The sequence below is a fragment of the Zalophus californianus genome, chromosome 6 (assembly GCF_009762305.2).
Source record: "Zalophus californianus isolate mZalCal1 chromosome 6, mZalCal1.pri.v2, whole genome shotgun sequence".
Classification (NCBI taxonomy): domain Eukaryota; kingdom Metazoa; phylum Chordata; class Mammalia; order Carnivora; family Otariidae; genus Zalophus; species Zalophus californianus.
In genome coordinates this window covers 108,120,195-108,144,740 of record NC_045600.1, presented here as the reverse complement: position 1 = coordinate 108,144,740, position 24,546 = coordinate 108,120,195, and the positions used below count along the sequence as shown (strand labels likewise).

Below are 24,546 nucleotides of genomic sequence, written 5' to 3'. Positions count from 1 at the left end.
CTCCGTCCGGTGAAATTGCACCGGGCTCCCTCAGCGGGCCTGTTCTGACCTGCACCACACGGTTGGGGCGGGGGGGAGCCAAGGATTGGAGATTCCGTCTAGAGATAAGCTTCCCTCCTGCTTCTTCAACAGAGAGAAGGAAAAGGAAGGACGGTGCTCGGCTGGCGACCCTCATGGTTGGAGGGATAGGAAGGAGGGTAGACTCCATAGTGCTTCTTCAGGAGAAAAAGGCAGTGGGATAATGACGAGTTAGCAGAGAGACATGAAGTCCCTCCAGAAGGGCAGTCATTCTGTAAAGAAGCAAGACGCCGAGGAGTTGATTAGAGAAGGTGGAGAGCAGGGTGGTCTTTTGCAAGAGGAAAGACCCGCGTTGGGGCAGGTTTGCTCACAAGCGCCAGAGGGCCGTCAGGGCCTGGTGGTCAGAACTGGCCTGGAATCCCCAGACCTGCGCCCCCTTCCCCCCCAGTCACAGCCCCCATTCTAGCAGTGGGCTGGCCCGCTGAGTGCTGAGCCGCGGAGGGCAGGCGGGAGGGGGTTCCAGCTCACTTTCAGAAGTGGCTTGAAGCTGAAGGGGACAGAGGTGCTGGAGGGGAGGGGGGAATGGCCCCAGATCCAAAAGCCAATCTGGCAGGGACTTGCCCTCTTGGAGTGCCCAGTGTTCATCTGCCTACTCTCCCCTCCAGTGGGAGATGGATTTGGAAGTCAATCCAGAGGCGAAGGGTCACACAGACTCAGAACGTCCTGACTGTCAGGGTTTTTAGACCACCCGGGATAGCGTCCTCATTTTTGATAAGGGGAAACTGAGGCCCAGAGAGAAGTGCCCTGTTCAAGGTTCAGCCAGTCAGTGGCAGAAGCCAGGGGAGAACCCAGGGCTCCTGACACCCAGCCTCGTTCTACTTCCCACAGCAGTCCTAGCTCTCAGGAGGTGGGCACTGTATTTCTGAGGGGTCAGGAGCCCCGCCTCTGGCCTTTGACCTAGGCAGTGGTCCTCCAGCCAGTTCTCCCCAGTGAAGGGCTCATTGCTCCCATTCCTAGAAGATCCCAGGGAGAGAGAAACCTCAGTCATTCCAAGGCCACGTAGCCGTGTACTCAGGGAGTTAGTGCCCGAAGCCCGGCATCCACAATTCTCAAGTAAGAGAATTCTGAAGGGAGTCAGGGTGCCCCCTGCTACATGCCTCCGATCTCCTCCCTGGGGTTTCAGCAGCACAGTCCAGCGACAGCGCAGGGCTGGGCTTTCCTGGAAAGGTGACCCCATGGCCTGGCCCCCCACCAACGCCACCCCTCTGACAGCTGGGTGGGCCCAGCAGCCGTAGCCAGGGAAGAGAGGCCCTGGGGCCTGATCCTTGGGGTTCAGGCAAGGAGAGGGAGCTGGGCCTGCACACCGCAGAGTGCACCACGGCAGTTCTCGCCCGTTCTTCCCTCTGGCTCGGGAATGCAAAATATGATCATTTTTGCCTGGAGAGTTCCCTTCCTACATGTGTTTGGCTCCGGCCAACGTTAAGATGAGTTTGCATTCCTCCACACTGCCGGGCCTCCAATTCTAAATTGTTTGCAAAGACTCAAGACAGATGCTCGCGTGCCGACAGCTGGAAGCTGGCTATGTGTTTGCCCAAGAGAAACTTACTGACGTGCGCGGGGATGGGGCCTTAGATGGCAGGGAGCAGAACCCTCTCGTTCTATAGATGGGGAAACTGAGGCCCACAGAGGCGTAGGGACTGTCCGTGGACACACGGCCAAGTGAGTGACGATGCTGAGATTAGAACCCAGATCACACTACCCTGGTCCAACTTTCTCTCGGCCTCGCTTTGGGCTCTGCGGACCAGCACACATGTCCATTGGCATGCCCACGTGACTGTTGACTCTGAAGACCTCAAGTCTTGTCTTATCGACTTCGTGTCCCTGCTACTGAGCATAGAGACTTAAACCTCACAGACCCAAATAGACTCTTATTGAATTGAAGGACTGACTGAAGAGAAAGCTCATGCAGAAGGCCTGGCAGTGAATAAAGATGGGCATGGAGAAAAGCTGGTGACCTTGCACAAATCCCCACCTGTCTCCTAGCCTTAGCTCTTTCACTTATGACAATGAGGGTCTTAAACCTGATCAAGTGGTTCTCAAACTATGTTCCAGGACACCCCAGCGTTCCAAGGAATTGTCTTGGGAAACTCACTGGGGATGAAGAGGTACTCCTTGTCCTCCACCCCTAACCCCAACCTCCACCTCTTGCGTCTGCATTTCATGTGTAGATTGTGTTCAGAGAAGCTGGGATTCACGGCAGAAAAATAAAGTTTGGAGACTGCTAGACTTAGAGACTTGATCTCTAAGATGCCTGCTTGCTCGGAAAAATAAAATCTGAATACGTTCCCCTTCCCTGATAACAACTTTGCTACTCCTTTGACCCAGTGTTCAATTATCTGGGAGGGGAAGGTAGTGGTTCATGAAACCTGGCAATTGGGAGGAAAGGAAACGAGGTATAGGAGGGCCCTTGTGCTGTGGAGGGTTTGTGGTTGCACAGATCCTCCCTGGAGCCCAGAATGGATGCTCAGGGTCTGTCTGTATGTCTGCTGCCCCCGTGTCTGCCATTCCGTGTCCTGACGAGGCACGGCAGAACGGCTCTAAGGCTGGATGCATGGCTCAGGTCATGACCTGCTGGCTGGGCCACACTGCTCCCTGATAGGCTGGGACCCCGTCTAGCCCCGCCTCACTCTGGCCTTCCCCGTGAGCCCTTGCGAAGGGAATGAACGGACTGCTCATGGGGTCCAGAGACCATGAGTCCCCACAGATCCCCAGCCTCCCTCTCCTGTGTCTTTGTCAATCACTAGATGAAACCGTTCCTTCCCCCCCCCGCGACTGTCCATCCTTTAGCAGCTAGACCAAATCAGTTACCAATCGCTACAGTAATGCCACATAACAAATAACCGCCCAAAATCTGAGTGACGCCCAATAATTATGTAGATCATATGTCTGGCACCAGCTGACCTAAACTAAGCTCAACCGAGTAGCTCTACTGGTCTCCCTGGGCTTGCTCATGCATCCTGGGGATGGATGGCTGATCTCAGCTGGGTTTGGCTAGGGCAGCTCAGCTCCAAATATCCTTCATCCTTTTCCTGGCATCAGTGCCCTAGCCTGAGTGAAATACTTCTCACATCGATGGCAGAGGTGCAAGTGAACAAACAGAAACAAAGCATCGTAAGACCTCGGCTGGGAACTGGCTCACTTTTATTTCTGCCTTCTGTGGCCCAGCCCCAAGTCAAGTGGGAATGCTTAACAGTGTTTGTTATGTATTGTTGTTAGGCAGAGCTAAATATTTTGCTTCAGTTCCACACATTTTACTGAGCACCTACTGGGTCCCAAACCCTATGTTAGGAGTGAAGAGAGAAATGGAACCTAGTGCTTGTCCTCCCATTGCTCAGTCTTGGCACTGGGAGACGATGTAGGAAATCCATTCTGCTCAGTGTATAGGTTTAACCCCACACTTAACCAATATTCACTCAACACCTCCACGAGTGGAGGTACCGGAGCTGCTGCCCAAGAGAAGCTTGTGGGCCAGGGTGATTGCCCTGTTGTTGGAGCAGCTACCCGCAGGCTAGGACTGCACACTTCCTCCACCTGCCAGGGCTCCCAAGGGCAGAGCCCAGATCCCCACCCTCCTGGGGGTTTTACTGAAGGAATGTGTGTAGTTGCTAGGTTTCCTAGGAGGGCAGCAGGACCCCCAGGGGCAGGGTCCTTGCTTCTCCCCAGAGCCGGAGGGCACCCTGGGCTGGGACCACCTTCTCACTAGTACAGGCCATCTTCTCTCAACAGGCTAGAAGCTTTTCTGATGAGGGGAGCCCGTGCTCCCTCCTCCCATTCCTTCTCTTTATCCCACTCGAGCCTATCACAGGGAGCCTAGACTAGGGAGAGCCCTGGGGCCTTGCCAGCCACGCCCCCAAACCTGGCATTGACTTCTTAGATGCCTGTTCTTTGAAACAATGGCCTCGGGGTGGCAGGGAAAGGTGGTTGGTGGCACAGAGCAAGAATCACCAACCTTTTGTGATTTGCCCAGGCCAGGCAGAGGGGACAGCCATGCAGATGGTGCAAGACAGCCAGGCATTGAAATCTCATTTCTGTCTCACTTGGGAAATGTGTTATTTTGTCTTCCCCAGCAGCAAGGGGTCCACTTTACCATTTCTTTTTGCTCAAGCTAGTTTCGGGGTCTTTCCCTCCCCTGCCCCCTATCTGTGTGATTGGCTTTTAGACATGAAGATTCTTGGGGCCCAAGTAAAACTGAGAAGAGGGAGACAATCCGAGAGAGTTCGGGTCACATTTCTGCCTCCCTCAAAGCCCCCATCCCGGCTCATATCATCCAAGGAAAACGAAAGAGTTTGCTTACACAGGTGCGTCTGCAGCCCTGAGCAGGGCCCAGGGAGTGAGCCAGGGCTGGCGGCCGGGGTCCAGGCACAAGGAGGGCTGCTCAGAGGCATTCACTCTCATATTCCCCCAAGGGGCTTCTTGCCATCACCACCAATCTGGTGCTTTCAAGGTCCTTGGGACTCTGGTTGCATCCTTCTGGCATAGCTGGTCCCTTGTATTCTATCTGTTATGATCAGGGGTTCACTGATCAGCTCTCTAGCAAGCAGGATTTAGGGCGTGGGACCTGGGACTGGTGAGTGTTTAAGAAGCAGGGGGTGGGAGGAGATCGAGCCTGGGGGAGAGCACGAGGGCGGGCGAGGAATTCAAGTGCGGGGCGGGGGGGGGGGGGGGGGGGCGCTGACAGGGGGAGGCGGTTTGATGGAGGCAGGCGGCATGGGGCGGGAGTGCATCCGTGCCATTCCTAGCCGCGTGACCCCGGCTGGTTCCCAGCCAGTGCCTCAGTTTCTTCACCTGTAAAATGAGAATATAATGTACTTACTTCAAAAGGGTATTGGGAGGATGAAATTAATTTAGAACAGTGTTTGGCACCCAATGAATGCTATCCATGATATCATAATCTAGGTGGCAGGGGGCTGTTAGTACCTAAGTCAGAGGGCTGGGAGGTAAACTAAGGCAGGAAGAAGCCAGCAGGTACTGGTTCTGAGCACAGACTCTCAGAAGGTGAGAAATACAGCAGGCAAGTGTCCCTGCATCCTCCAGGCACCGGGTAAAGATAAGAAGCTGCTCCTGGTTGTGGCTCTGAGTAGCGTAGACCCAGGTAAGAGAGGAAGGCAGAGGGAGAAGCTGCTCTGACCCCAGGAAGAGTGTGAAAGTTGCTAAGAGCATCCCAGAGGAAGGACCATGATGTAGCAGAGGTGTTATCAGACCTGGGCCTTGATGTTCGAGAAGGAAAGAAAGGCCTTCTAGGGCAGATGCACAGCATGGGCAAAGGCAGTGAGGCAGCTCAGAGAACAGGGAAGCTTGACTCAATTCACTTCAACCAAGATGTACTGAGTGCTTTCCACGTAGCAGGCACTGCCACTACGTTACCTATCTGCCGCTAGTTGATGCATTTGGTCTGGTCAACCACCCTTCGAGGTGGGGATTATTGTTCCCATTTTATAGATGAGTCAACTGAGAACCAGAAAGAACAAATTAACTGACCCCGGCTCACCCATTAGTGAATGAAAGCTGGAGCCGGGCTTCTGACAAGCCCTCCCTGAACTCAGAAGCCATGCTCTCTTCTCAGGGAGGCTGGCAGGAGGGCAGGAGAAGCCGGGCAATTCTGACACCTCCACGAGGGCAAGCTCTCCTCTTCTCCTTCCTTTTGCACTAGGAACTCCTGCCTACCACCTTACCAAGGTTTATGCATCACCTTTCCAGGCTGAGATCACAGCTCCAGAAGCTTCCTGACTCCCCCCCCCCCCCCCCCAGCCCACAGCAGTCCCTGCCTTCCCTAACAACCATGGCCCTGTGGTCACAGCCTTGCACTTACTCTCCACGTGCCTCTCCCTAGCTGGTGGGCTCCCTACTCTCTTCTCGTCTGGCTCACCCCTCAGTGGTGCTCGGGGCTAGACCCTGGGCTGGGCGCTGGATCCAGCAGTGAGTGAACCGACCCCATCTGGCCTTCACGGGGCCACCATCCTGATGGGAAGACAGGAGCAGTCAAACGCTCACACCGGCTGTGTCTAATTACTATGATAAGAAAAGAAGTCACCCATCACCTGTTAGCGAGTACAAGAGGTGATGAGATCCTTAGGCAAGACCTGGCATCATCGGGGGTCAGGGAGGCTTCTGGGGGCGCGGGGGAGATGTGACATTTGTGCTGAGATTTGCTGGTGATGAGAAATTCGTCAGAGAGACTCAGGCAGAGGAAGCAGCAGGTGCAAAGGCCCCAGGGTAGGAGGAAGCAAGGGGTATCTGGGGCGCAGAAAGGGGCTGCCCCTCAGGGAGCCAGAGGAAAACTCACACAAGATGAGTCTGCAGAGGCCTTGGGACTGCGTGGAGGATTTGGGACAGGGCTGGGCTGGGGCGGGGCGGCGAGCAGTGAAAATGGACCCAGTGTGGGCACACAGCAGCCGCCCCCTAGGCTAGAGTGAGCGTTCCCCATGGAGCTGTTGGCTGGCAGTAGCTGTGGACGTTGTGTTGGCCAGGGTGCCTCAGCATCTGAGACTGGGACTGCCCCACCTGGTAGCTGGGCAGTGGCCTTCACCTTAGCCTGGAGGGGTGCTCGAGCCCAGGGCTGTGGCTGCCATCCCTCCTTGGGACTGACGGGTGCTTTTTAAAAAGACAGATACGCTTTTGACAAAGGGAGCAGCAGCTGATGTAACTTTGGCCTCAGTCCACCGGACAGCAGCCCAAGCTTTGTGGGTCTCCCCCCTCTGTCATCAATACCCAGGGCAGAGGAGCGGCAAGCCCTGGCCCTGAGGGCTTTTGTCTTCTTCCCTGCGGCCAGCTTCCCCCATCCTGTGCCCTGGAGGTTGAGGGTGCGGGTGGGGGGAGAGACTGGACCGGTGCTAGACAGACTCCCAAGTGAGGCGAGGAGCACAGGAAGAATGCCTTCTCTCCTTGCGCTTCTCCCAGCAGACCCCAAAGGCAGAGCACGTGGCACCTGAGGGCAGAGGTCAGGGAGGACCCCCTTCTCTGAAAAGCATATTCCCTCCGGTTGCTGGAGCGGAGGGGGGTGGGAGGGATGGGGCAGCTGGGTGATGGACACTGGGGAGGGTATGTGCTATGGTGAGCGCTGTGAATTGTGTAAGACTGATGGATCACAGACCTGTGCCCCTGAAACAAATACTACATTATATGTTAATTAAAAAAAAAAAAAGAATATTCCCTCCGCCCTAGTGGGTCCTTCTTATGAAAGGCTGGTCCCCCAGGGGTAACACATCACCCCAGGGCCCTGAGCTCTTTGATCCCAGACTTGCTCTCATCTCCTCCCAGCTGAGTGATTAGGGCAAATTATTTAACCTCCCAGCGGTATGGTACCTGTCTCACAGGATTGGTGTGAGATTTAACTAATGAACGTAAAATTGATGGGTAGCTACCTAGGATCGTGCCTGGAACATCTCAGTGCTCAGTAAATAGACTTTTCTTTCTCCTTTTCCTTGTGGAGGGGAGAAGGCGTCCCAGCCCCGTGTGGCTCCTGGTCCCCAACCATCCAATCGGTCGATCCCTATGACTATGCACCAAGGGCTAGGTCTCTATTCAGGCCCTAAGTCTGAGCAGTGAGGGCACAACAGTGTCTCATGCCACTAAAGAGAACATAAGAATATTATTGACTATCAGCCACGTGACTAGAAGCAAATATATGTCACTGGTGCTGTCAGGAGAAATGAGGAAGGGGGATAGAGTGACGGGGTGGCCTGGTGGTGGACAAAATGGCACTGAAACAGGAACGCCAGTGACATAAGGGGTGACCCATGCAGGTAACTGGGAGAGGAGCCTCCCAGGCAGAGGGAACAGCCAGGGCAAAGACACTGAGCAGGAAGGACAAGGGAAAGCATGGCTGGAGCAGAAAGATGGAAGGGAAGGACAGGAAATGAGGGGCAGAGGGAACAGTGCGGGGCGGTGGCGGGGGGAGGTCACGCAGGGCCTTGCGGGTGAGGAGTCTGGCTCTGACTGAGTGGGTTGGGAATCAGGTGGAGGGGATGGGGCTGAGGAGTGACAGGACCTCACAGGTCTCAGCAGGATCCCTCAGGCCGTGTTCACACAAGAAGCACCGGTAGGGGGAAGACCTCAAAGACACAATTTTTGGCCCTATTTCCCCTGGCCCTCGCCCTCCAGGCCTGGAAATGGTGGGTGGGTCCTGAGAGCCAGAATGTGCCTTCCTCTTATTCCGGGCCACCTCCTGCTGCTAGGTCAGATCCAGAAAGAGGAGGACCAGGGACAGCCATGGGTTGTCTCCAGGGGGCGCCAGGGAGACAGATAAAGTGTTGCCGACAATCAGGGAACGTGTGTGGCCTGTGCATATAAATGTGTGTGTGTGCGCACGTGCACTCACGCGGACTTGTATGTGCTGCGTGTGTGTGTGCGCGCAGGTATATGTGCGTGCATGGGTGCGTGCATGGGTGTGTGCATGGGTGCTTGTATGGGTGTGTGCATGGGTGTGTGCGTGTGTTCATTTATGGGTACGATTTGGAGTTCTTCATCTGCAATTCCACTTCTTTGACCCCTCAGTACCCACCTCCCAGCTCTGCACAGGGGCCACTAGTGTCCCTCTCTCCTCCATGACATTCCCTTACTGGCCAAGAACCAGAGCTCCTTCATCCCCCTGCGCTCACGAGACCAGGGTCCTCTTCCCTGAGGCTGCCTGCTGCTAACCAGGCTGAGAAGTCCGTTCATGGTCTGTGCCTTATAAAGAAAGCACTAAAGGGTTAAGTACTCCTCTTCTCCCACCCCCACTCCGGGCCATGACGCTAAATTCATGTGGCAGATTAGGAATCATGAAGACAGGATAGGCAGCTACATAGCAACTTGCCGCCATGATCCTTAGCAGGCACTGCTCATGGATCACCGTAGTCTTGCCCACTGAACACAGACTTGACCTCAGAATCTTTCTTCACTCAGTGCTCTAGGCAGCACTAATAAGCAGTTGACATTAGATACATCTAATATCCCTACTCTAAGGTGTTCCAGTTTTCTCTCTGGGACTCTAATTCAATGACTCTAATAATGAAACTGTATCCATTTTTAGAGCAAAAAAGAAAGTGTCGAAGAAACTACTTGTCCCCATACAATAGGTGTTGTTCAAGCAGGTGCTCCTGGGCATCACCATCAAACACTCAACCCAGGGGTTCAGTCTCCACGGGAAAGACAGTGGGACACTCAAGGTAGAAGCCTCACATTCAGAGTCCCTGTCTAGTAGGCCACCCTTTGCTACCCACATCACAAGGTTGTCATGGAGGTCAAATGGTAACATATATGTAGATGTTTTTTGAAATGCATTAAGTCCCCTACACATGAAAGGGGTGACAATGATATTCTGTCTATTCTATTCTATTCTATTCTATTCTATTCTATTCTATTCTATTCTATTCTACTGATTATATTTCACTAATCTGAATGTTTGGTCTGAGGGTAGGATCCCACCCCTGAAATTCCATGGGTCCCAAGTTTGGGGTTCCTGTTAGTGATGATGGGTAAGGAGGCCAGACCTGCCCTGAAAATGCCTCATGGAGGGAAGGAGTCAAAGAGCAGGCATCTGAGGTCCTAGTTCTTGATGCTACCACTGATTTGCTGTGCATCCCTGGACAAGCCTCTTAATCTCTCTGGGGCTGAAACCCCATCTGCCAAACATAGATGATGCTTGTTTATTTTCCCAAGGTTCTGTGAAGGAAAATAATGACAGATGTGAGGAGACCCAGAAACCCAGGCTACCATGCAGATGTGAGTTGTTGTCGGTTGTGATTTGGCACAAGAATGCCAAAGGCTCAACACCAAGGCCCTCCAGCAGGTGGAATCGGTTCATTGACATGTGACCTAACAGAACGGGGCAGACCGTAGAGGCCAGGGTGAAAGGGTTAGAGGACTGTTCTTCTACTTTGCATCAGCTGTCCCAGCCAAGCAGTGACCCCAACTGAAGGCAGGCAGAGCTTCACAAATTGGTCCAGAAGGCGGTGGTGAACCAGCAGAGTTGGAAGAGTGGCCATTAGGGACCCCAAGCTTGGGAGGCAGGTGGGAAGTCAGTTCCTCAACTCTTTAACAGGCAGAAATGAGAGGAAGGAAGAGAGGAAAGAACAGGAGGGAGAGGAGGAGGAGAAAGGAGGGCAAATAGAGAACAAAATGGAAGAAGAGAGCAGAAACTAGAAGAAGCAGAATCGGAGGTAGGAGTGGTGGAGGAGGAAAGGAGCAGTCTTGTCCCCACCCCTATCATGAGACCAGGAATCCTCAGAAGGAGCACCTGGTTTTCCCAGTCAGACCTGGTCTGCCTAGGAATAGGTTTTATGCCTCCCCTATCAGATTATGGCTCTCACAGGGCAGGGGCTGGGCCTTCTCCCATCAGACCATGGGCTCCTCCAAGTGGGGACTACATTAACCATTTCATATAGGAGCCCCCCGAGGACAGGGGAACATACTCCTGTCACAGCCAAGACCTGCCAGTGGGGCCCATCAAGCCACTGGGGCCCACACCTCCGCCTCCCTGACTACCCTCTTCTCCCCACTCCAGGGCTCACAGACACCTTCAACATGGACACCAGGAAGCCTCGAATCATCACTGGCTCTAGGGCTGCCTTCTTCGGCTACACGGTGCAGCAGCATGACATCAGTGGCAAGAAGTGGTAAGTGAGAGCTGCCACCCCACCCAGCCCTGGGCCTCCCCATACCCGGCCCCTCTACCAGCTGCCCAACGTGGCCCTCACATATAGACAACCCCACGTCCAGTGACTTGACTTCCTGTCCCGGCTGCATAGGGTCTGCCTCTGACTATGAAACCTCAAGCATTCCATAGCAGGCCCTCGATCTTCTCATCTGAAAAGTGGCGATAAAAACAGCACAGGTAGCAGGCATCCCAGAACCAATAGTTACTATCTGTCTTTCTCTCATTTGAAGTCCTTGGCTAACTTCAATACCTGGATCATCTCTGGGTCTGCTTCTAGTGACTATTTCATCTCATGATTCAGTCACTTTTTCCTGATTCTTTTTGCCTGTTCAGTAATTTTTTATTTTATTCTATGTTGAACATTGTGAATGGTACACAGTAGAGGCTCTATTATGTTACCTTCCTTTAAAGAATTACAAATTTTGTTCTGATAGACAATTAAAATATTGAGGAAACCACCTAGATCTTACCATGGCTTGGCTTGGGCCTTGATTAGGGCAGATATCATCTTGTTTTGTCCTTACTCTTAGGCTGTGGTCTTTATCCCTAGGACATGGATTTTCTGGGCTCTCAACTGAAAGCCCACACTATTCATTAAAATTTCTCCATTCAGAATGAGCATGTACCCCAACATCTCCCAAGCACTGGACAGCCTCTAAAATCTCTTCCCCCAGCAGCTCTTCTCTAATAGATTTTCTAGAGTCTCCCACTAATACATACACAGCTTAGGAGTCAGCCAAGGTTCCTAGGGGAAAACTTCAGCAGAGTTTTGGGGGCTCTTTCTCTGTGGCTCTCTCCCTTCTGCCTGCCCCTACCAGATCTAAGTTTCAGCCCCAACTCCAATTACTGTTTCCTCCACCCAGCAAGACTGCCGCTCTCTGGATTCCAGTCCCCTGTGCCAAAATAAGGAAAATGGCTTCATGGAGAGAGCGAGGCTGAATGTGGGTTTAGCTGCTGTGCTTCCCTTTTCTCAAGTACTGAGCTCTGTGTTGATTGCTGTCCAGTGCCTGAAAATGGTTGTTCCGTGTGTTTTATGGAGCTTTCGTAGTTGGTTTATGGCTAGAACTGAAAGTCCTCCTTCATAATCTTTTACCAACTGAAATTTCACTTCTCTGACCATCGCTTCCCATGACTGGATGAGTTGCCCCCTAGGGTTCCGTATTTCGTTTATTTATAATGTTTATCAAACTGGAGAGGGATTGCCTCTTTCATTGTCTTTTTTCCTAAAATAAGGGGTACACTCCCTGGCAATTAGTAGATGCTTGAAAGAACGTGCTTTGACAGACCAAATGAATGATTTAAACCTCTCTCAACCTGCCCAAATGTAAGAGGCACCGCATCCATACTTTGTACATGGTATGAAGGGTTAAGGATGGAATAGAACTGGTTTTGGCAAGATTGAATCTGTTTTGACTAATACTTGTTTATTAAGCTTCTGTTAATAAACTGCACTAGACTCTGCAAAATATTAGTATGAGTAAGGCATGGTTTCACTCTCAAATAACTCACAGACCATTTGAGGACGCCACACTAATATCCTTGAAATAATTAAAGTGTACTACAAGACAAACTACAAGCTGGTGTTCATTATGTTCCTCTTTGTGAGGCCACTTTCCCCATGAGGCTCTCCGGATCTTTCTCCTAGCCTAAAATGGCCTGACCCTTCCCAAGCCCTCTCTTCTGGTGGCAATATCACTCCCTACCTTGTGCAGGAGTCGCTTGGGCCCCTGGCGTATCTCCCCTCCTGGACACCATCTTCATCCCCCAGCACAACATCTTGCTCATAGAAGAAACTCAGCCAGAGTTTGAAAGGAGAAATCCCTGTGCCTGGGGTCTCTGGGAGGGCTTCACAGAAGAGGGGTGTTTGAGTGGGGTCTTGGAGGATGGGCCTAGATGAGCAGAAAGGTAGGGTAGATTCAACTCCCGGTCCCGTTTGCTGATCCGGGTACATCGTGGGAGGGGAGGGGCATTGCACGGGAGCCACTTGACCTTGGCTTGTTTTCTGCTACAGCTGGGCTGGGAGAGCCAGAGAGAGAGGCCTCGGAGCCCCAGGGAGCCGCAGCTCATGCAGAACAATCAGGGGCACGTGGGACCCTTCAGGAATCCCTGTCCCCACTGCAGGGACACCCCTGCTCACCCTACTTCCTTGCTTCCCTCTCTGCCCCCCATCTTTCCCGTCCTGTAGGCAGCATCCCAAGAGTTGTATTCAGACATAAGCCTCTGTGGATGCTGATCATAGGGAAAGAGGTTGATGCCAGTGTGATTTGGGGGATGCTGGCTGGAAATGATCCATGGGGACGGCCCCAGCGGGACGTGTTGATTCAACACCCCGCCAGGAGGCACCTCAAAGGGAAGACAAGTGCGAGCAGAGGTTTGCAGTCCAAAGACGGAGGTTTGGAGGGAGAGCTTGGGAGATGCTCTCTCTGCCTCCCTGCACCTTTATTTGCTCGTGTATAAAATGGATATGAACTTACCTATCTCAGGGTGCTAGGCAAGCTCAAAGAATACCCCCAATATGAATGTGCAGAGCAGGAAATGCGGGATTGAGTTGCTTGCAGCCAGCAAGCAGCCAAACCTGAAATCGGGCCTCTGGCAGCTTGGTTGAGAGTCTCCCTCTGACCCAGTCTCTTCCTGCTTCCTGGGTGTGGACCTGGCTCCCGGCCCTCACGGCAGAGCTGGTGCACCTTGGCCTGCATCCCCTGGACCTGCAGTGAGGCCAGGGAATCTGTGTTTTAAAGAGCTCCCCAGGAGACTCTAGCAGGGGGATGGGGGCTCCTGAGGACCACCATCTCTGCTGGAGGGAGGAACATGCCCATGGGGAACAACATCACCCCCCAGCCTCTGCCCAAATACCCAGGTCCCAGCCCAGGCACAGAAAAGGCCCCCCAGCTGTCTTCCACCACAGGTGCTGATGAGGCCTGGCCCCCATTTACCAGGCTGTGGGCCTCCTTGAACGTCAAGGGCACCCGAGCCTCATGGAAACAGCTGGAGGATGAGGCGACAGACCTGGTGGGGATGCCACTTTTTTTTCTTAACCCTTCACTTCCTGTCCATGGCGCCCCCAACTCCAAACTCAAACTGGGCAAAGCTCACTGGACACAGTGCTTCAGATATCTTGAACAGTTTTTCACATGCCTCGGTTTAAGCAACAATAACAACACACACAGACACACAAAATGGAAAAGAGAAAACAAATTCCTCTTGTGCCGAGCCTTCTCAGCCCATTTTTAAAGCCCTTGTGTATTTTCAGAGAAATTTAATCCGTATGACTCTAATACATGTACATTGAAATCATTAAATCAGTTGGTTTTTAAGACCATTTGATGTTCCAGAAGCTTCAGTGTAGGGTTTGTGGAGGGCCTCTCCAAGCCTTCGGTCCCCTGGAACAGGAAGTCTCCTGGTGCTGAGGAAAAACAGAGCCGGACCCCACAGGCTTCCAGTTTGTCACTGAAGCTCTCAGCCCTGGAGAGAGAAGCCTCAGCTCTTGGCAAGGCAGGGCATTTGGCCCTCTCCCCGCGAGGGCATTGGGGAACGGGAGCCAGACAGCCCTAGCAGGCTTGGCGAAGGGACCCCTTTGGAACTCAGTGGGCTTTAAAAACAAGAGGGCATGGCACGTTCCCTGGGGTGCAAGTTCAAGAACAACATGGGCAACTTGTAAGAGAAGTCGGCTTGTCCCCATTTTACAGGTGGGGCACCTGAGACTCAAGAGAGAGAGGACATAATTAGTAAGGGTCCGAGCCAGGTCTGGAGCCCAGATCTCATTAGGCCTGAGGGGGCCCAGAGCAGAAGCAGCCCCAGCCCTGAGGCCAGCTGGAACCTACAGGCTTCCTCCGAGGTGCCCCTCCCCACCGGCCCCAGTGCTGGCCGTACGAGAACCGAGGCAGTGGTGTCCCCAGGACCCAACACTAGCAGATTCACATAAACGGGCTGAGGCCAGCCAGGAAGGGAGGGTGTATGCTCGTAGAACCCCAGTCCCCCATGATAAATACCAAGGGAGGGTGGGAATTCAGGAGGCAGAGGGAATCAGGAGAGGCCGTGGAGGAGGGGGCTTCCAGATGGATAGGATTTCCATGGGCAGAATGCACATGGGTGAGAAGAATAGAACCGGAGGGAACAGCATGAGTAGTTGTACAGAGGTGAAAAGAAAAGGCCACATTTAAAGAAAGGACACCATCCCATGAGGCTGGAGGAGAAGGTGCAGAAAGCCGAGCAGCGAAGCCAAAGGCTGGGAGGGCAAGGAGAAGACCAGAGCAAGGGGACTGTGTCTGGGAGGCAAGGGGGAGCCAGCGCAAGTTTTAGAGCAGGAGAGTGGTTCACCAGAGGTGTGAGGTTTAGGGTGCTCAATTTGGCTACTATGCGGAGGAGGGAACTGAAGGAGGAGAGCCTGGAGGTAAGGAGGCTGGTGGGAAGGCTATGGAAGTCTGAGGGGAGGCTTGAGGAAGGGGTCTGCTTTGTGAGTGTCAGTGTTTCATTCATTCATCCTTGAGAACCTGGTGTTAGGTCCTGGGAATTCAGTGGTGAACAAAACTGCAAAGTCCCAACCCTGATGGAGCTCTTCTTCTAGCGGGGCAAGACAGATTGTTTGTCCATCGTCTGTCAAATGGTGATCCGGGCAATGGAGAAGCATTAGGCAGGGTAAGAGGGCTTACAAGTGCGGGGGGGCGGGGGGGGGGAGGTGAGTGCTGCCACCGTATGCAGGCCACCAAGAAAGGCCTCCATGCTAAGGGTGACAGCCACCAGAGACACGAAGGAAAGGGAGAATCTGAGACAATCATGGCCACCTGAGAAAAGAGTATTCCAGGTGAGGGAATGACAAGTGCAAAGGCCCTGAGGTAGGAAGATGCTTGAAATGTTCAAGGAACACTGCGTGTGCCTGGAGTCAAGTGAGCTAGGTCAAGAATAGAAGGAGGCAGATGAAACAGGATGAACGATGACTGAGGGGCAGATCTTGCTGACCGGGAAGACAACGAAAAGGCAGAAAAGCAAAATCCAGCAACAGGAGACCGACTTTGGGGGAACAGGAGCTAAGCTTTGGTCTCATTGGCTTGAAGTATCCGACAGTCATCAGGTGCAGGTGGCCGGCCAGCAGCAGGGGCCAGAGACCTTCAGCTTGGTGGGGAGATCACAGCCAAGACTCAGATGTGTGCTGGGAGCACTACATTCACAGAGGAGCGTTCAGAGAGAAGGAGGGGGCTGGGGAAAGAACCCTAGGATGCCTGTGGGTGTGAGTGGGGGGGAGGGATAGAGAACCGTCAGAGGTGGGGACAGAAGGGGGTGCAGTGTCCCAGAGGGCAGAGGGGGGGAGAATTGTGAGACAGGGGCGGTGGGGTTATCCCTGAGTGCCCCTCCAGGAAGCAGCGGGGGCGGGGGGCAGCTGGGGAACTTGCAGCGCTGGGCAAACCCCTACAGGACCGGAGCCCTTGTAATGGATGGAAACACTCATGATGTGCACCTACGCACACAGAATAAGTCAAGAGCTCTCTCAAAGACTCACTGCAACATCTGTGAAATGTCTGCAGTTACTACTCTAGAGCAAGTGGTTCTCAAACCTCAGCGGGCACCAGAGTCCCCTGGAAGGCTCGTTACTTGGGATTGCTGGGCCCCAGGTCCAGAGCTTCCGAGTCACTAGGTCTGGGGTTGGACCTGAGAATTCACTCATCCAGCAAGTGCCCAGGTGCAGCTGGTGCTGTCAGTCTGGGGACCACACTCTGAGAACCACAGACCTAGAGGTCTCTGTTCCCGGTATCTTAAGCTGATGACAACAGGCAGACACAAAATGACCTGAACCGCATAGGTGCTCCCATGTGCGGGCAAACGGGGACTTGCGGAGCCCAGAGTCAGCTGGGGACGGGGCTTGAGAAGACCTGCTCACACCTCACGGTCATCCTGTCTCTCTCAGTCCTCCCTTTGCCTTCTCTTACCTTCCGATTTTCTTTTTTCTTCTCTTTGCCCAGTTCCTCTTCCTACTTTCTGGGTTTCCCACCCTGCTCCCTACTAGGTGATATCTATTCCAACTAAGTTCTAATTGGGGTAAAGTGCTGATTCTTTTATAGCATGGACTTTCTGGATAACAAGAGGCCCACTCACATAGAATATTCCAGTCCAGTGCACTGGAATAAATCCACCAACGCTGGGGTCAAGCCTAAGCCCGGGGTGCCCTCTGGCCCTGCCATTCTCTCCTCTCCCGGCCCCGGCGGGTTTCCAGCCCCTTCCCTCGGGGTTATAGCAGGTCTCACAGTTGGCACAGGTATCCTGCCTGGGCACATAAATGAGGGCACACTGAGGGGGCTTTTTCTTAAGGAGACATCTAAGCTTCAGAGCCACACAGACCTGGGCTCCCTTCCCTGCTCAGCCACTTTCCAAGCCAGGGGAACAGAGCACGTTACAGCCACTTCCTGGACCTCAGTTTCTTCATCTGTGAAATGGGCACGGTGATGCGAGCCCAAAAAGGGTTCTCGTGAGGGAGAACTAGGAGATGGTGTGCGAAGTGTCTACTGCAGGCAGATTTTGCTGGAGTTAGTTCCCTGCACTGGCCTATCCTCCACAAAAGGGTATGGTGTCCGGGGAAAGGTTTCAAGGAAAAGGGCCCCGGGGACTGCCGTTTGGGCAGAACAGGCAGATCTTCTGCAAGCCCATCCCTCCTCCTTGGTGCCCATGCGGGCTGTCAGGCCTGGCGCAGCCTCAGCCTTTGTTGCTGCAGAAATTGCACTGAGGAGTGGCCTGAGCTCTTCTCCTGGCTCAGGCCCCCGGAGCAGGCTCCCAACACCGCAGTGCAGAAATGCCCTCTGCTATTTTCTCTTGGAACAAATAAAATCCGGTACTATGACTCATTCTGGTTAAGGGAAAAATCACTACAGAAGCAAAGCCCAGGGTAGCATGAAATCACCCAATGCACCAGAGAGAAGAAGAGCGAGAAAGAGAAAAACTGTGCTCGTTGGCCCAGGGCCCGGGCACCCAGCACCCCCTGGCAGGCAGCACCTGCCCCAGAAGAGCGTGAGCCGTGGCGGGCTGGAGGAGTGGAAATCCAGCCGGTTGTCCTTCCAGGCCGGAGCCTGGGGCACCTTCAGGCCCTCAGAGACAGAGCAGTGCTCCGAGCCGCCAGGGAGAGCCCGCAGCGGGAATCCCGGGGCTGGGGCCGGGCGCACATGTGAGACGCAGCCGGCAAACGCTTACCTGGCCCCTCGCATCTCCAGATACTGTTTCTCTTCTTGCCTTGTTCTCTCTTCCTTTCTGCTTTTCCTTTCTTTCTTCTCCTTCTCCTTCTTTAAATGCCACAACCACACAGGGAAGTCCAGGGACTTGAAGAGTATGTCAGCGAGGGCTCAGGTAACCCCAGGCCACACACACACACACACACACACACACACACACACACACACACACGCAGCGGGTCAACCGGAGACGGCTCTGAGGCGGGTCCTCAGGGTCCCAGAACAACCTTAGTGCTGAGCTTGGAGAGGCGTGGAGCCAACCATTGCATGCTTTGAGGGTAAGTGGAAACGCTGAAAGGAAAGTCTCCTGGTTACTAACCTCCATGAAAGAAAATAAATTTAATTTGGGTGGTTCAGGGAAGCCAGAGGGATATGCCGCCTCAGCATCTTCTCCACGCACCCTGCCCTGCCCCCGCCCCAGGGGCCTATGGACTCTTCCACCTGGCTCCTTCTGGGACCCCCGACGTCCTTCCTGGGTCCAGCACAGGACAGGGAAGGAGGGCTCCTCACATGACGTGGAGAACAAACTAATGCTGACATTCACTCCATTTTGAGAATGGCTTTCTATAATTTCATAGGTTTGAATTTTCAAGACTGGTTATTAATTGCACCTTAGTACTTTATCTGCAATTCTCATAACTGACACTAGGGGGAGCAAGGCTGGCCGGTAAGGGCTCCTCACGTCTAATACCTAGGCTTCCCCTTGATGTTACAGCTTGGGGCTAGAACGTACTTCCATGCCACTCGGCTATAAAATGTGAAAGACTGAGCTCCTTATTGAAAACCATAATTGGAATAAACATGTTTTAGAGTTATATTCAATTATAAAAACAAATCAGTGTGCTACACATGCTTTTTCTCACTAACCTCGACTGTGAGGGACCACTGCTTAACCTAAGCCTTGCTTTCTCCAGACTTGGATAGAATACCCCCTTCTAGGGGTGCCTGGGTGGCTCAGCCGTTAAGCGTCTGCCTTCGTCTCAGGTCATGGTCCCGGGGTCCTGGGATCGAGCCCCATGTCGGGCTCCCTGCTCAGCGGGAAGCCTGCTTCTCCCTCTCGCACTCCCCCTGCTTGTGTTCCCTCTCTCGCTGTGTCTCTCTCCATCACATAAATAAATAAAATCTTTTTAAAAAAAGAATACCTCCTTCTAGCTTTTCCTGACTACTTCGTGAAGAATCAAGGGCTCCTCGGGATTTCAAACTCTTTCCAATGGCACTTGTTCTCTCCCACACGGCTGCATCCCTCAGACACATGGCCATTGGCAAACGCTTGTCATTGACTCCAGACCATCTTGACAAGGTTGCTCTTGCCTTCTGTGGAATCTCTAAATCCTTTCTCGAATCATTTATTCCCGGTTTAGCTGTGATTAGTCACCCTAAGCCAATAATGCAGACAGACGTGGAGAGTTGTAGAAAAAGCCAATTAAGAGAAGTAGCAAAGGGCCCCCAAGGGTAGGGCTCGCCTTTGATTCATCTTTGCTTGGCACAGACCCACAAAAGGAGAAGGGGAGAATGGTTCCAGAAGTCAGGCTGTGACCTACCTAAATCTCAGGGCAGCCCTAAGCTGGACGTTCTGGTGGTAAAGAGTCTGGGGACAGTGGTCCCACATGAGAGAGGTTGGTGAGAGGCTGAGGTATGGGAGGGGAGCCAGCTGCAGGGGAGTGAGGCAGGCAGCAGGTGGGGGGTGAACAGGAGTCTGGCGCCACACTAGGTGCCTACTTAGCAGCAGCAATTCCTCTCTGCACTGTCCTTTCTGCTTCCCCCCGACCACCGAGCCAGGGATTTTGTAACCCAAGAGGGAGGATGGTTGCAATGATGTAATGACAGACTCTACCCTCCAGTGGTTCACGTGCCTCTACAGCCGCTTTGCTTCTTTATGGCTTCTCCAATAATAATTCTGTAAGAAGAGCCATTACTCACAATCCAGAAGGGAGAGGAGGGAAATAAATCTGAGCTTTGAACCAGACAGAAATTACTTCGAAGGATTTTGCATAGCCAGTAATTCCCTGATGCAACTCAGGGCTGGTCTCTGTGTGTCCCGCCCTCCTGTGCCCAGAGACGGGGAGAGTGAGGCCGTGGAGCTGTCCCTTAGCCAGCTGGGTGACTTGGGTTAATGTCCAAGGAAGCACCTAGCACAAGCCCAGACACATAATCAACTACCCCAAATGATCATTTATGCACGCCTTAGTTTATTTGCTTGTTCATACAAAGTGCTTTGAAAGTCGATGTTTGTTAAGTAGTGTTTGTTAACTGTTTTTGATTGGGCATCCTGTCCCCAATTCTTATGTGGCCTGTTTTCCATTATTTCAAAGCCTGGTGATCACCTGATAATATAATCTAGGGGTTGCTAAAGCTGGCAGAACAGAATTGCCTGCGAAAGGTTTAAAAAGATTCTTTAGCCCAGTCCAAGACTTACAAAATCAGAATCTTTGGAGGTAGAAATCCATACTCCTAAACATCCCCACATAAGTCAGATGCCCAGCCAAGGTTCTAGAACCACTGATTTAAGGGGTCTGTGAGTTCTCATGAATTCCGTGGGTTAGCCGGTTCCAGGCTTACTTTGAGAGTGACCCTCAATGCCTGAACCCAAAGGGGTGGCCAACTGCAGGGATTTAGAGACCCTGCAAAGTGGGGGAGGGAGGCAGGGAGGTTAATCTGATCAGGGAGAAAATGCAATGATCCTCAAACATGTAGGCACTTAACCATCTATCTACACTTCGGGCCGTGTTAGGTAGAGTTCTCTACACAAACGAGGGGAGAAGGGTGGGAATTTGGGGTGTCAAGGAGATGTGGGTGGGGAGGAAGAAAGGGGATGAATGGCGTGAGCCCAGCTGAGGATGACCCCACCCCGAGCTCTGTGCAGGCAGGCACTTGTCTGTCTCTCTGGGTCCATCCCTGGCCCATGGAAGCCTTTGCCACAGCAGGTGCATTAGAATCACGCACATCACCAGGCACCGTCAGGACTCAGCTGTCATTCCTCCCCATGGGCCCCAGTCCCTCTTCACCTGGGGGACACCTATTCACCTTGCAAGGCCCCATCGAGCAGTTGCCTGCTCCAGAAAGGCTTCCCAGATGGTTGGGCAAGTGCCCTTCCTCTGTGCCCCCACCACACCGGGGCCCCCTCTCGTAGCACTGTCCTCCACCCTGATATCATCAGGTGCAGGTCTCTCGGCCTCCTCCAAATCAAGGGTGTGGACTGCTCTCCATTCAGCTTTCCATCCTCGGTGCCCAGCTCGTAGGGAGCGTTCAGTGATTCCGTCTCTGAACTGAATCTGCCCAAGCTCTATTTCACAGATGAGGACACAGGCCCAGAAAGGGCAGGGGAGCTCCCCCCAGGTCACTTAGCCTGCCTGGGAGCAGATCGGAATTAACCATAAACGTGACAACAGGCCCCAAGCTGAAAAACAGCATCTGTTTTTTTGCCCTTTCTCCCCTTCTGCTCCTTTCCCCAAGTCCTGCTGGCGGAAGGGGCAACGGACTCAGTAGGACTATGGAGTATCCCGGCTGTGCCTCAGCCTCTACCCAGAGCCTCTGACATTCTCTGGGCCTTGCTGTCTTCTTCAGCCAGATGCGGGTGAGTTCTTGTGCGCTTGCCTCCCCTGGCCCTGGGGGCAACGCCTTGAGCCATGGGCTGCGTATGCTGCTCACATTTTGAGTATCGCCAGCCTGATCATGAACCCGAGGAAGCAGGCCTGCCTGGGAGCGAGAACGGGGGCTCCCAAGGTCCCTGGCCCTGCTACCAAGTACACACTGAGGAGCTGCCACGACACTGAAACCATATATCCCACTGAGCAACGTCTGCCCAAACTATCCATGTGTTTACGTTCCATTTTCGGAGGAAAGATTTGTTATAAAAGCGGGGGGAAGAATCAACCCTGAGCGTGACTCAGAAAAACAAGCAAGTTTGTCACACATTTTGAAAAGAGAAGGGGGGATCCTTACACTCCCCTATCCGAAGGGAGGCCAGCCCACAGCCACCTTCCTGGGGAGCACCAGGCCAAGGGCATTCCAAAGTTGGAGGCCCAGCTGCAGAGGGGGCCCAGAAGAACTCAGCTCTGCTCCTAGCTACCTACCCCCCAAGAAGCAGCGGGAAGATTCAACTCATCTTTGCAAAATGAGCAGCATCGTCCAGCTGTCCATCTGCATATTCACTCAGGAAGCAATTATTAAGCCTAGACTGTGTTCAAGGTACTGCACCAGCACCGAAGGGGAGACTTAAAGGTGGATCGGGGTCTCACTCTCTGCTCTCTCAAGGCAAATTATCTAAAGGAAAGAAAAAACAGATAGGAAGGGTAGAAACAAAGCTTCATGGGAAGTGAGAGAGAGCTTTCAGCTGAGAGATCAAGGGCGGGCGGGGGGGGGTCCTGGAAGAAGAGGCACTGAAGAGTGGATGGAAGGGGGCAGGCTCAAGAGTTTGGAATTAGGGGACTGCACACACAGAGGCAGGAAGGAGAGTTCCAGGTCTGGTGAAAACTGGGACAAGTGGCCCCGGGGGACTGGCGTCCAGGTGTGTGAAAGGGAGGGGCGCTGAGCTAAACAGCACAAGCTGGCCGCTCCGTTCTTCACGGTCAGTGGGTCAGGTTCTCGTTTTCCCTTCCAGTGGGCTGAGATTGTCCTTTGCAGTCACCACCTTCCCTCACTCTTCCCTCTTCTGCAACTTAGGAAAACATGCTGTTTGGGTGTAAGCTGAGGTGGACCCAGAAGTTTCCAGGAACAAAGCAGAAAGCCAAGTTTGTGAAGTCAACAGCTGTGATGTTTGTCAGGCAGGCTCTGTGCCTGAGATGACGGGGGCCAGCTCCAGGGCCTGCCTGCACAGTAACAGGCACAGGCTTTGTCCCCACTGACTGCGCTGTCCCGCGTAGCTACTCACACACGGAGCCTTGTTTATTCCTTGGTGCTGATGAAAGGCTTCATCTCCGAGCTCTGTCCATACCCCCATCGAGCAGCCAGCCACTCCTCCGCTAGCCCTACTGGTGGTAGGATGTGCCGTCAGAAAGATCCATGGAAGAGGCCTGTCCTGAGCTGCTTGAGCAGGAGATTTCAGCGTCCCGGCACCCAGACTGGGAGGCCATGGGCTCTGGGTCCTGTTCTGTTGACCCCTGGGACTCCTCACCCCATGGGAGGGGGCACAGTTAGAGACGGGTCAGAGTGGGACCCAGGGCAGGGGCCCAGAGACCAGGTCTAAGCGTGGCATTGATATATACTGACATGGACACTTGTTCGAATGTAAAATAGTTAAGTGAAAATAGTTCACTACAGAACCATGTGTGTAGAATATTCCATTTTCCAAATTTGCTCCATAAATACCTGGAAGGTTTTCTGCACCCCTGTTGCTAGTAGTCGTTACCTACAGAGGGCTGAGTGAAGAAGGGGAAGCCTTGCATATTATACTTTGCACAGTTCTGCACTATGAACATTAAACAGCAAGTATGTATCACTTATGTGTTAAAGTCGGTATTTCTTACGTGTTTTCTTGTGACCAAAAGAAACAAATTAAAAAAAAAAAAAATTCCTGGACAGTTAAGAAGGTTCCCGTGATCATGATCCCCAGATGTAGTAAAAATTCCTGGGACACACATGCTTTTTCACATGTCCACAGGGCCTCATATCTGCTTCCTGCCTGAACATCTGGGAGCGTCTAAGAATAGATTCCTGGGCCCTGTCCCCAGCTGGCTGAACGAGAACCTTCTGGAGGTGAGGCCCAGGAATCTGCATTGGTAACTCCCCAAGTGACTCTGATGACCAGCAAGGTCTGGGGCGCACCACCCTTGAAACCCTAGTAGCCCAGGTGTGTTCGGTCCCATTCAGTAGATGAGAACACTGAGGCCCAGGGCAGTTAACAGCCTTATCTAGGGTGTTGGCTCCTCCAATAGAGCTTGTTCCACTCTCCCAGCTGGATTAACAGGTGTTGGGAGACCAAGGAGGGCCTGTAGTCAGTGATCCCAAATTGCAGACTATGGGATTACAGTCATCCCGCTGAGCCAGATGATTGGCTAATTCATCCAACAATTGTATTTTGGGGAGCTACTCTGTGCCAGGCACTCTTGTGGGTGCTGGGGTGTCTAGAGATGCAAACCTGACCAACGAGGTCCTCACCCCCTTGCAGCTCACATTCTACTGGGAGATAGGGATGATGAACAGTGGGCGCCTGGGCGGCTCAGTCGTTAAGCGTCTGCCTTCGGCTCAGGTCGTGATCCCAGGGTCCTGGGATCGAGCCCCACATCAGGCTCCCTGCTCGGCGGGGGGCCTGCTTCTTCCTCTGCCTGCCGCCCCCCCACTTGTGCTCTCTCTGTGTCAAAAAATTAAAAAAAAGATGAAAAAAATCTTTTTAAAAGATGATGAATGGGAAAAAAATTAAAAAGGCACTTCCAAGGACACCTGGGTGGTGAAGTTCATTGAGTGCCTGACTCTTGGTTTCGGCTCAGGTCCTGATCTCACTGTAGTGAGATGGAGCCCCACATCGGGCTCCACCCTGAGCCCAGAGTCTGCTTGAGATTCTCTCTCTCTGTCTCTCCCTCTGCCCCTTCCACTCGTGTTCTCTCTCTCTCAAATAAGTAAATCTTTAAAAAAAAAAAAAAGAAAAAGTTGTCTTCAGAGACGGGGAAGTGCTGTCGGAAGCTA

At 53.0% G+C, this 24,546-nt stretch overlaps 1 protein-coding gene across 1 annotated transcript in view; it reads left to right on the top strand.

Moving 5' to 3' along the window:
- ITGA11 (integrin subunit alpha 11) overlaps positions 1-24,546 on the top strand; it is a 112,586-nt gene that overhangs the window by 19,683 nt on the left and 68,357 nt on the right. The window contains exon 2 of the mRNA XM_027570941.2: positions 10,562-10,673. Within this exon, the coding sequence (XP_027426742.2) occupies positions 10,582-10,673 (92 nt within the window). The 5' untranslated portion in view covers positions 10,562-10,581. The remainder of the gene's footprint in view (positions 1-10,561; positions 10,674-24,546) is intronic.